The following is a 13,096-nucleotide window of genomic DNA, read 5'->3' as shown; positions in this document are numbered from 1 at the left end:
ATCAACATGTATTCAATAGCATTCCTATACACTAACAATCAACTGGAAGGCAGTGACAGAAAAAATTATTTCACTTAAAACAGAAACAAAATATATTAAGCATTTAGAAATAAATTTAACAATTCACAAAAGGCAAAGGCCTTTGTGAGAGATTTAGAAACACTGTTGAAAGGTGTAAAAAAAGCTTTAAATGGAAAATACCCTTTATTCACAGATGAGAAGACACAGAGCAAAAAGACTCCTGAATTAGTAAGAGAACTGAATATAATCAGAACCCATATTATAGCTGAAGTTTTTCTAGACCCTGATAAACCAATTCTAAAATTCATAGGGAAAAAGGCCTACAATATCAAACAAATCTAAGGAATACTTAGGTGGGTAAACTCATTCTTATTGGAAATGCAGGCTTACAATAAAGTAATTTAGTAATATAATTCAGTTATTCTATAATGGTACAGGGAGGGGCAGATACACTAATGGAATAGAATAGGACCCTGAAATAGACCCATGCACATAAAAAAATGAGATATATAACAGAGGTAGCATTACAGAGGTGATACTCTCTGTAATGAATTATTCACATGGGGGGAGGGACTCCTCAGATCTCTGATATTATATACAAAAATGGATCCCAGGTAAATCAAAGACATAAATGTGAAAATATTTTCAGGAAAAAAAAAAAATCCAGGATATAATCTTAAAAAAACCATTGCAAAGGAAAAGATTTCTGAAATACGATATATTTAACACTACACTTTAAAACTTCTTTTCAGCAAAATACAAAGTGAAAAGACCAGACTGAAGAAATTGCAGACTGAGAAGAAACTACAATGCACATTGACAAAGAATTAGAAAATCTTACTAATATTTAAATGAATATATAAAATATAACAAGTAGCTACCAAGGATACCAAATTCCTTAGAGTAAGAAATAAGAGAACAGACCCCAAAAGATTTTTACTGTAATATTATTTCCCTTCATTAAAAAATAATCTTGAAGAGTAAAATATTAATCATCATTAATTCTGAACGGTGTGAATACAAGTGTTTATTTTTCTCAGTATTTTTCAATATTTTTGCTTAATTCTAAAAAGCAAAAAGAAAAAGAAAACTGGCCTCTTCCCTGGTCCAAACAAAAGTTCAGATACCAAAAAAAATTCCTTCCACGTACTGACATGGGTGGACTGGTTCTTATCCTTTCTTTCCTTTGCAGTTACATTCAAATACACATATATAACTCCAAACAAGATGAGAAAGGTAGCTTATCTTCTGCTGGGCTGGGAAAGTGGCAGGAAGTCAAAATAAGGTCCAAGGTAATTGGAATGACAAAGGCTGTGAGCAACAGGGAAAGCTAACATTTCAGAGGCTCTCCATGGTGCACCCAGGAGAAAGCCCCTTTTGTTTCCCATCAGACTCCATCTGAATGTGAGGAGTGCTGTGTCATGGCCCTTGTCAGAGGATGATGGAGCCTGGCAATATGGAGAACCCCAGGAGACTCATGTCCAGTGTAGGAATGTTCCTCTACAACAGCAGGTCTTCTGTCTGGAAGGAATATGAGGTAACGGACACAGCAAACTAGGATTTCTCCAGCATCCAAGACAAAATAAGCCTTCATTGAGGTGGTGTCCAAATACAGGCTACTGCCCTGCTCTCACAATAACATGAAGATACAATCAGCTCCATTTAGAAAAGCCATTAGTGTTAAGCAGGAAAAAACAGTCCCCCTATTTTAAAAATCATACCACTAATGACTATCAAATAAACATTTAAAGAATGTCTAATATAATCTTTTACATAATAAATAAAGCTTTCCGAGGTCAAAAATTAGGGATTCCTTGGGACAAACAGAAAGTGAGATTCAGAAAGAGTAAAAGCAAAGCCAAGCCTGTAAGAAAGCCTATTTCTGGCTCTGCTGCTCAATTTCTGACAATAGCATTTCCTCCTACCTAATAACTGTTCACTGGGGCTATTCCTCTTACTTTCTTCTTTAGAAAAAGCAAATTTTAAAGTCTAAAAAAGATACCCCAAATCAATGAATTTACTTCCCTTACTGTCCTTAAAATCAAAATGAAACCATTGAACCCCAAAAGATACAAGATATGATGACTAAAAAGAAATGTGGTTTTTCTTTTTCTCTTGTCTCTCTTTAAAACCCAACAGAGGAAGACTATGTTAGTTAAGTACTAAACAAGGAATTTAACTTTAACCTCTCAAAGGAAATGAAGTGATAAAGTAAACACGAAACAGAGGGGATACTGATAAATACAGGCAATGTGGACAGCCATCTGATAACTAGTGAGGCAAAAATAATGAGCATATGTATTTTAACTGCTACCAGACACATTTCTTCTTCTCTAAGTCCTATTTTTGTACCCCTAGAGAAATCAGGGCTATATCAAAGCACATGTAGAATTTTTTTCTAAGAACTACTTCAAATTCTATGTGAACTTCAGCCCTAAAGTTATAACTGTAGAGAGATAGACACAACCTCTACCACATATCCTCCTTTATTAAAGCCTCCATTGTTAACTAGATCTCTGGGACTCACAGTTTCTCCTTCTAAGTATAAACCAAAATATGTCCATGTAACTTCCCAGTAGAGACCTTTCAATGATTTTCTACTGCTGGCAAGAAACGATCCTAGCCTCCTGGCCTGCACACCAAAGTTCTTTAAAGCCCGCCCTGGCTCCTACCGTCCTCTCGAGCCTTAACTACTACTACCTTCCACTTACACTTTTCACGAGGTCATATCAAATCATCATAGCTGACTACACATAAAGATTTATTTCATACTTCTGTGACTACTTCCCATAGACTCAAATTTGTCTGGAATATTCTCTTCTAACCTGCACCAAATTAACACCTTTTCCAGCAAAGTATCTCTCCTTTGTGTTCCCAGAGCATATTTCAAGTATTCGTTTTATTGAAGAGCTGCTATATTTTCAGGCACTGCTCCAGACCAGAGGACACAGCAAGGTACAAAGCAGAAGTTCCCACTTTCATAGAGCTTATGATTTATTGTAGTGGAACCCAGAAGGTAGATGATGATAAATAAGAAAAATAAAAGTAGAAAAAGAGAGTCATAGGATAGCTACATAGTGCTGCATCTTAACCCCTTGTGCCACCAGGGAGGCCCCTGCAGCACAAGTTCCATCCCCAGCCAGGGAGGTGACCCACATGGCGCAGCAGACCTCTTCTGTCTCGCCCGCTGCTCTTCTCAGCAGTGTATTTCAGTACATCTGCCTGTTTTGCTCCCCACTCTGTCTCTGGTGAATCCTCTCACACCCTGCATCTCTGGCCTGCACTCCAGCTCTTGTATGCATAAATAAATAAATCTTTTTTAAAAAGAGAGTCATAGGAGACAGAGGTTTGCTATTTTATTTATTTTTTTTTTTTTGTGGGACCCTCGCCCGTGGCTGGGGATCAAACTGGCGCTGCAGAGGCTGCGGGCAGCCCTGCAACCCAGCACTCAACCACTGAGCCACCAGGGAAGGCCCAAGTTTGCTATTTTATATAGGATGGTCAGGAAAGGAATATTTGACAAGGTATCAGTGAGGGAGAGTCAAGCAGTTAACTTGGTGCACTGCAAACAGGGAAAAAAGTGCAAAGGGCTGACTGAAGTGAGAGTGTGCTTGGTGTGTTTGAGAAATAGGAAGGAAGGTTTGTTTGTTTTTTAGTAAACTTGAGTCCTTATAAACTAACTGCTATATGGAGAATAAGGTATAGATGGCAGGGTGAATTCAGGGAGACCTATTAGGAGGCTACTATAATCATACAGATAAGAGATGATGAAAGCTTGATCTAAAATGAATAAGAAGTACTTGTATTTTATATATATAGAAAAAATATATATATGTTTAAATGTAGAACTGAGAGAATAAAAACAAATGGATTAGATGTTGGGTGTGAGAGAAAGAAATCAAGGATGATGCTAAGGTTTATGTTCCGAACAACTAGTAAACTGGAGACATGGAGGAAAACCTGCAGAGTGGGTGTGGTGGTAATGGGTGAGGGAGGTGGGGAGGGAGGGTAATGTAGGGTATCAAAAGCTTGATTTGGGACACACTACGTTTAAACATCCAGATGTAGATGCCGAGTAGGCAGTTGGAAATCCTAGCCTGGAATGCAGGGGTGGATCAGAGCTGGAGGGATCAATGTGGCAGTTATTAGAATACAGGTCTGGATAAAGTATCTAGGGGATAAATAGAGAAGAGAAGAAGTCCAAGGACTAAATCCTGGGGTAACCTGATTTGTAGAGGCTGGGAACATAAGGAGGATGCAGCAAAGGAAATATATCTCTAGCTTAGCTCAGATGGCAAGCTTCTTGAGAGTAGACACTACTCTTTTTGTCTTTTTATCTTCACCTTTGGCCCAGTGCCTCTTGCTTCATAGTAAGTATTCAGTAAATAAATTAAACTGTCCTTTGAAACCCAGCTAGAATACAGAATTATTTCCTAGAAGTTCTCCTGGTACAATATGAGAGTTCAATAATTGAAATATGACCAGCCCAGTGAGGACATCTTTTCAACCACCTGCAGCACACACTGAGCTGGTTTTGAAATAACACACCACTGACACACAAGCATGGGGAGACAAGGCACAGATGAAGGCTTTAGGAGAAAGAGCCTATTATTGAGAAGAGCAAACACTATGATGTTTAAAGGCCAAGAATCAGAAACAGAGACTTTTCATCTTCTATTGTTTCACAAAGTAAATAAACATGAAACATTTGGGTGATTGCTCAGTTTTTCTGTGATAGTCTATTATTACCATAAAGAGCTACAGCAGAAAGGCTAAACTTCCAGCTCCACCTACCAGTAGAAAGCAATAAAAAGGATAATTGAGCACCTATAAGACATTATAAAATTCTTAATAAGTTTGTCTCCCTTTAAACATTTATTCTGTTCATCATAAAAAACTGAAATGATTCAAGTAAATGGAGCTTTATGTTAGTCTAACATAGGAAAACAGAATACAAAACTTTCTGGATCATCTTTAAAGTCTTTGTAACCCAAACAACTAATCACATGGAAACAGATGTGTGTGAACATCCAACTGACTCAAAACATACTTTTGCTAACAAAAAGAACATTCAACTGATCCTAATGGCTTTTTATCCATGCCCTCAACGGCTAACTTTTTTACTTGTACCTAAGTTGAGTAGAGAGAGGTGTTTCATGTTTAACGATTCAAGGCAGGAAAATGAAAGAAGAAAAAGCTCAGGGAACATAACAGCTAAGGGATGTTGCAGAAATTAGAATATATAGCAAAATCAATTTAAACAATAATCTCAAAAAATTCATGGTCAAATGAAAAAGAATGTTTTCCTCAAAACAAAGAATATGTCTATTCTGCTTGGAAACTAAAGCTCAAATGTGATTCTGTTGAAACACTGAATCATCCTGAGAATTAAATTTTCACCTCTATGAAAATTTAACTATGCACTGTGCTATTAACTATTCATTGGTATTTTAGGTAGAGATTTTGCATATAATTTGGAAGGCAATTAAAGAGATAAGTATAGTACTAATACCCTGTTTATAGTCCCTAAATTCATAATGAAGGCATTTTAATACAAACTCCTCTGTGCTTATTCACTATTCCATCTTGCTATCAATAGGAATGCTGTTCTAGTTCTTTAAATGGCTATCATAGTTCCTGGCATGTCAAAATGGTTCAAAATATATTTGTTGAGTAAATGGATAATTCTACCAGGGGTCTAATAAGGAAATCTACTAGGGGACAGGTATATTGGTAGATACATGTCAACTTTTTCCAGCATCTCAATGCCTTTCTGATTTGAGACAAACCCAAGATAAATATATGAGGAAGGAACCACATGCCACTAAAAACAAAAGAGGAGTAGAGAATCTTTTTTTTTCTATTCACTGAAAGCTGAAAGCTAGATCATGAGAAGGTGACATAACCTGTATATCTGCAAGTGGAAATTTTAAATCTCAAGATATAGTGAAAGATTAAAGGTTGAACAGATTATTCATAGCAGATATGGAAGAGTCAAGAATTCAAAGCTGTGGCTGTGACTGTCTTCAGAGCAATGAAGTCCAGCAGCTTGCTGATGACTGTTCAATGGCCAGTGAGAAGCATTGTTTGTTTACCCAGAAACAGAAGTCTTAGATGTGCTTTGCTTCCCATCAACCCAACCCAAGCTTAGTGCTCTAATCTTCTTGTAAGTTCTGTGAGCTATATAATGTTCATTCTTTTAACTAAAATCTTATCCTACTTAAGTTGGACAGAGTTGATTTCTACTGTGTACACTAAAAAACTGGCACAGGAAGTGGCTTATAGGCATAGTCCCCTCAGATAATTAAGGATAACTTGGGATTGGTCCCTAGTAGAAGCCAGTGAGTATCCAATTAGTGTGCATGGAAGAGATTCTGCAAGTCCCAGACATGTAGTGAAATAACTAATTATCACTGTTGGTCACATGGTATACTCCAGGTTATTGACAAAGTGCTGCCAAGAATAAAACAATAGTATGAAAAATCCAAGACTGTGGGGAGGAACATCTGTTATTCTAAGGGTACAATAATAGCTTAATATTCTTCTAATAAATTCTTCCCTGATTAAAGGTGATTTCTATGACCTGCATTCAAGAACCCTGACTAGAAGTATAAATGCTTTAGGATAATTACACCCTCAGGAACAGAAAACAATTTACTGCACAAACACACAAACAAACACACACACACACATGCCATTTTGTAGTAGACTAGAAATTAATTAAACATTATATAGTGACAGATTTATGCTCAAAGTCAAGATATTTCTTTCATTATGATGTTAGAATGAATCAAATAAAACTAGATTTTTTTGGTAAAAAATATTTCATAAGTTTAACCTAATATTTCTGGGTTGTGTTAAAAGGCACAGTAATATCTATTTTGCCCCAGCTGCCTGTTTTTAGCTAATTTTAAGTGGCTATCTTCAAAATCCTTAACTTTCTCTAATATTTTTAAATGCTTTGGCTTTAAAATACTGCTAGTAATACCACAATATCTTTATATACAGCACCGGTTGAGCCTTTACACCATGCTGATGCCCTTTAACGTCCACAGATAAGAAAGAACTTTGGCAAAAGATAGTTACGTTCTGTGAGAGTGAATTAGAATCACAGAAATTTGTAAGCAGGACTAACTGATTTGACTCACATTCATCCTAATTTGCATCCTGTTTGTCTGAAATCCTCTGGTCAAATGGGATTTCATATTATTGCTAAAGTCATTAAGGAAAGCATATAACTGTTTTGGTAAGTGATTCTACTTCTTAACACTAGAAAACCTGTTTTGGGATATTTTGCTGTGGTTGTTTAACGTTACCTATATCATATCTGCTACAGTTCTTTTTACATTTACAGACTATTACAGGTGGTTCTTCATCAACAAATATATTAACTATTCATACACTCAAAGGTAATTACTAATTTAGCTGTCAAAATTAATTCATTTAATATTTCCTTAAGAGTCTATTTTCCAGCCCTCTTTCCATATTCTGTAAATCGAGTGTAATTTTGACAAATCTTCCAAACTGCAGGGCTTATTAATTATATCCCAAAGGAAGATGCAAAGTGAAAGAAAAAATATTAGTTTTGGAGGTAGGTGAAAATGTGTCCCTAGAGAAGTAGATCAAAAAGGAATCAATAATATGGAGAATGGAGTAGGAACCGCCGGATGAAGTTAAATACATACCCAAGCATTCTTAGTACAAATGGAAGGCTAGAAGAAATACACGCTTTTGTGTTTCTTCCTTTTTTATATCCTGTAATTAAAGTCCTCTTAAGAGGGCCCAAAAACTTCAATATCATTAGATTTTGCTCTAAAACAGTAGTTATTAAATTGCCTCATTATTGACTAAAGTGTTACAAAACTGATGAGTAATTTTTACCTGAATGGCACGTCTTCCTGTGGAACATCCACATAGTAACGAATGAAAAATCTCTCAGAATCTTCTCGTTCACCATCGGTAACAACACTGCCGTTAAGTTTGGAAACTGATGGCAATCTATAAATAAAACCAAAATAAAGACATTTTATGATACTAAAAACATTTAGTTTTAGAAATAAAATGAGTGGTTTAAAGCTCAGTCTTATTCTCTGGAAAGGGCACATTTGATATAAATTCTGCTTATGTATAACTACCCACATAACTGATGTGATATTAAAGGACCAAAAATATCTAAAGTTTCATTTTTAGCTGTGGCAATGAACCTACCTCACCTTTCAAAATAAAATTCTAGGTAGCAGAATCCAAGTTAAATATAATGCAAGCCACATATGTAATTTAAAATTCTTTTGCAGTCATATTTTAAAAAGCAAAAACAAAACAGGAGAAATCAACTTTAATAAAATATTTTATTTAATCCAAGATAGCCAGGATTTAATCATTTCAACTTGTACTCCATATGAAAAAATAACTAATGAAATACTAAAATTGTTTAATATAAAGTGTTCAAAATCTTGTTTCTGTTTCAGACATATAGCAAATTTCAATTCAGATGAGCCATAATTCAAGAGTACAAAAGTCACCCAAGGCTAGTGGTATCATATTGAACAGTACAAGTCTACAAAACAGTCAGTAAAATTTGGTTACAGAGTTCAAGGTATGAACAAGAGAACTGTGTACAGAAAATAAAGTATAAGGCCTGCTGCAAGACTTAATTCTTCTTAGAAGAAAAGAATGCCAAAATGTCTTTCTTCAGTGCGATAATAATGTATATGTTAACAACTGGAAAGCTGCGAAGGTCTGTGAGGTATTAGCTGGTCAGGCAGATCAATACCCTGTTTAAAGAACCACTCTTGTTCAGGGAACCATAGGCCTACCATTCCCCTTTCAAAACTGCTATGCATAGTTCACAAAGAGAACAAATCAAAGCTCCACGGCCCTGTACACCTTAGCCAAAATGTCCTGCTGCTAAAGGCACCTATAAAAATAAACATTCCTGGGACATTTTAATAGTCTGTGGGAAGGGGAGTCTGAGATATGAAAAGTCAGGGGAGCGGAAAGAAGATAATAGTAGTCAAATATAAGTTAGTCTACATTTCAGAAAACAAAGATTCTGCTTTCTTAAGTGTTACACTATGAGATAGCCCAGTTTTCAGATATTTACATTTTAAGTAACCATTATGTTAACAGAGAAAATCAGACAATTAATACAAAATTGATTCCCTATTAAACCTACTTTTCCTTTATCTGTTCAAATATAGTAAATACAAAAAGCATGAAAATAGAATGAATTTGTGAGCGAATTTTTCAGTGGTCTTGGCAGGCCAATTAGATTTCACATCTTTCTCATCATACTGTATCCCTTTCCTTAAGATTGGAGCTGTAGAAACAGCTCCTTCAAGCACAGTCTGTTCAATAAACAGAGATAAACTAACAGTGTTCTCTGCCCCTCCTCAATAGTTGATAGAATAACACCCCTTTAATGAAACAACAAGTTAACAAGAAAAGACAGCAGAATATCAAGACAACAGACCTGGCTATTACCAATTTTCTTCGCTCCTCAGTGGTATATGGCTGCAGAAGAGGAATTCCTAACAATCTCACTTCCTCAAGTTTGGGGAATGAATTTAACTTGTCAATATCTTCCCAAGACTGCAAACCTAATTTGAGAAATATATAGATTAAGCAAAATTCAGAAAACACACAAGAAAATAAACAGCAAAGAATATTACTTCAATAAATACTTTCTGAAATGTTAAAATGGCCATAAACAAGAGTGTGAATTTTTCTTTATCAAAGGAAATACTGGAATGCAGTTAGACACCATAAAAGCTTTCCTTTATCCCCTCCTATCCCTGTGATCCTGTGGTAAGAGAGGCCTTTGTTTGCCAATATCCACTGATCCACTGATTCTCTACCCAGATGGCTTGTAAAGGGGTTAATAGGCTTTCATAAACAGGATGTGTGCCAATAAAAAGTGATGTAACCAACTCTTTCATCAAATGTAGACTCATTGGACATAATGACCGATCAGTGAGATACCATAGTACTCAAATTTTTACTTAGCAAATTCTAAGGTGGGGCAAGGTCAATAGAACCAGGAACTAAATATTACCTCTTTCATACTGTCCTCTTTTGGGGGGACATGGAAAACAGTTAAAATTTAATAAAAAAAAAAAATCAAAAAACTTGAACCTCACTGAGAAGATTAGGGGTGACAACAAAATAAGATCATTTAGTCCTAATACAACTCTTTTCCAATGACTGAGCAAAAGTATCATCCAAGTCAATACTTGGCACTGGTAGGACAAATATTCCTGTAATAATGAAGCTGGTCAATTTTACAACACATTAAATGCATTTCAGAGAACAATGTAGTCCCTTCCTATTTTTATCAACCTTCAGCAAGGGTAGAGGAAGAGAAGTGATTTATAAGGTCCTGCTGCATAACTATCCCAACTCATAGCCGTCCTCTTCCCTTCAGAATGGCATTTCCAGCTGGAAGAACAGAGTAAGTGCAAGGGGTGTCAAGTTGTGAAATAAACAGCTTTCCTGTGCAACATACTGTTTTTAAAATTTAATTTCCATCTTTAATAACCTACATGTGGAATTAAACTGTTTATGTTTTTTATGTTGTAGGGTAGAGTTATTTTTAGTTATATCATTGTTTTACGAACTAGGCAGAAAGACAATGTCAAGAGAATGGAAAGAAAAGTCACAAACTAAGAGACTGCATCTCTTAGTTTTCTAAAGACACATCTGATAAAAAACAATTATCTAAATCTTAAAGCTCAACAATAAGAAAATGATAAACTATCGAATGGACAAAAAACGTGAACATGTACCTCACGAAAGAAGATATACAGCTGGCAGGTAAGCACATGAAAAGATGTTCAGCATCATATGTCATTAGGGAATAACTAATTAAATCAACAATGAGATACCACTATACAACTATTAGAATGGCCAAAATCCAAAACACAGACAACACCAAATGCTGACAAGACATGGAGCAACAGGAATCTTAATCATTGCTCTTGGAGATGCAAAAATGCTACAGCCACTTTGACAGACAGTTGGCAGTTTCTTACAAAACTAAACATACTCTTATCACATGATCTAACAATTGCACTCCTAGGTATTTACCCAAATGAAATGAAAACCTATGTCCACACAAAAACCTGCACATAGTGGTTTATAGCTGCTGTCAAAACATGGAAGCAACTAAGATGTCCTTTAGTTTGTGAGTAGAAAAACTATGGTATATCCAGGCAATGAAATATTATTCAGTGCTAAAAGAAATGAGTTATCAAGCCATAAAGACACAAAAGAAACTCAAATGCATATTACTAAGTAAAAGAAGTCAATCTGAAAAGGCTACATATTGTATGAGTCCAACTTTATGACATTCTGGAAAAGGTAAAACTATGAAGAAGGCAAAAAGATTGGTGGTTGCCAGGCATTAGAGGGGAGGGAGGGATGAGCAGGAAGGAGCACAGAGGATTGTTAAGGCAGTGAAATGGTCATGAACCATACTACAATAGTGGATATGAGTCATTATACATTTATCCAAACCCATAGAATACAAAACAACAATAGTGAGCCCTAATGTAAATTATGGATTTGGGGTGATGATAGGTCAATGTAGGTTTGGTTGAAACAAATATATCACTTTGGTGCAGGATTTTGATGGGGATGGGAATGTGCACATTTGGGAGGTGGAGATATGTGAGAACTCTGTACTTTCACTCAATTTTGCTGTGAATCTAAAAAATAAAGTGTATTAATTAAAAAATAAAGATGGAAAACAATCATTGCTGTGATATAGCAATGCATCAGATGGCAACAAATTGGCAGCCAACTATAAAGACTGGAAAAGGAAAGTGCATATTCAAAAGGCATTCAGATTGGCATTTCTTGACTTAAATCCAGACAAATTGCTCTAGCCTGTCATTCTTTACACCTTTTCACTCTTCTTTTTACTATTTAACTCATTCATTTCGTTTCACTCTTTCTGTAGCATAATCTCTATAATAAATAAAATCTAAATAGCTAATATAATGCTATATACCACTTGATATTTATCAGAGCATTCATGAAAACAAATGCCTTAAATTTAGATAGTCAATATTATTGTGCATATGATTCCTGAAAATTCAACCTATAAGAAGGCAGAGCTATGACAGAAAGAAATTTCCTTTCCTTGTATTTCATGATTAAGCTCCGGTCAATTCGCATGTCAATGGGGAACACGGCCTGTACCTCACCTGACTTGTGGAGGCTGATGGATCGCAGATTAGGAAACAACCTGGCCAAGGAATCATCAGGCTCCTCAATAGCATTCACATGATTGTTAGCTAGGACGAGGGTATCCAGGGAGGGAAACATAGCTCCTAACTTGCGAATCTCAGTCCAGTCTTGGAGGTTATTGTCTGTTATATGTAGTAGTTTAAGAGAATGACAGCAAATAGAAGGACAAGACACTGTTTCATAGTCATTAAGGCACAGGAAGAGCTCCTCCAAACTGCAGAGAAAAAAGGAAAGATCTCATTGTTTAAAGCAGTTAAGTTTCTATGCATCTATTGTCATTCATCCAGTAAATAAATGCCTACTGTCTGTGGGACTGCTCAGTGCTGTAGAGAAAATACAAAGATGGCTTCCTGAAGCTAAAACATAACTGGGAAGATAAAACCTAAAATACAAAGAACAGCAGAGAATGATATAACCCAGTAATAAATTAACTCTGTGCTTAAATAAGTAAGAGCCAAATTAGCAATACTAACTGTACATATAATTGTAGTTCACATAAGGATGGAACTGAAACTGTAGTCAGAACAATCAGGGAAGACAGATGACCTTGAAAGAGGATAGATTTGCATAAGTGGAGAGGAGATAGGAGAAAATTCCAGAAACACCATGAATAAATGTTCAGAAGTAGAAATGGTAACTATCATTTATTGAACTCCTGTGTCAGGACTAGGCCAGGTCCTTAATAAAGTGTTAGGTCTATTCCTGCAAGGCAGACACAACAGTGCCCAGTCTACAGACGGGAAAGCAGAGCTCAAAGAAGCTATCAGCTCACCCAAGACCACATGGTTAGTGGACTGGGGCTTGTAGGCTCATTCTAGGCCAGCTA

The 13,096-nt window shown here is 36.0% G+C and overlaps 1 protein-coding gene across 4 annotated transcripts in view; it reads right to left on the bottom strand.

The window, feature by feature from the left end:
* Positions 1 to 13,096, bottom strand: part of TBCEL (tubulin folding cofactor E like) — a 57,391-nt gene that overhangs the window by 14,827 nt on the left and 29,468 nt on the right. For all 4 annotated transcript variants that reach the window (XM_037505466.2, XM_054693155.1, XM_037505465.2 and 1 more), the window contains exons 5-7: positions 12,228 to 12,484; positions 9,494 to 9,620; positions 7,903 to 8,019 (exon numbers count right to left, since the gene is read on the bottom strand). In XM_037505466.2, coding sequence (XP_037361363.1) covers positions 7,903 to 8,019; positions 9,494 to 9,620; positions 12,228 to 12,484 — 501 coding nt within the window. The remainder of the gene's footprint in view (positions 1 to 7,902; positions 8,020 to 9,493; positions 9,621 to 12,227; positions 12,485 to 13,096) is intronic.

The sequence above is a fragment of the Talpa occidentalis genome, unplaced genomic scaffold (assembly GCF_014898055.3).
Source record: "Talpa occidentalis isolate TD23 unplaced genomic scaffold, MPIMG_talOcc4v2.1 talOcc4.12, whole genome shotgun sequence".
NCBI classification, from domain to species: Eukaryota; Metazoa; Chordata; class Mammalia; order Eulipotyphla; family Talpidae; genus Talpa; species Talpa occidentalis.
The sequence above is the reverse complement of the archived record's forward strand: the minus strand, read 5'-3'. Positions and strand labels throughout refer to the sequence as shown.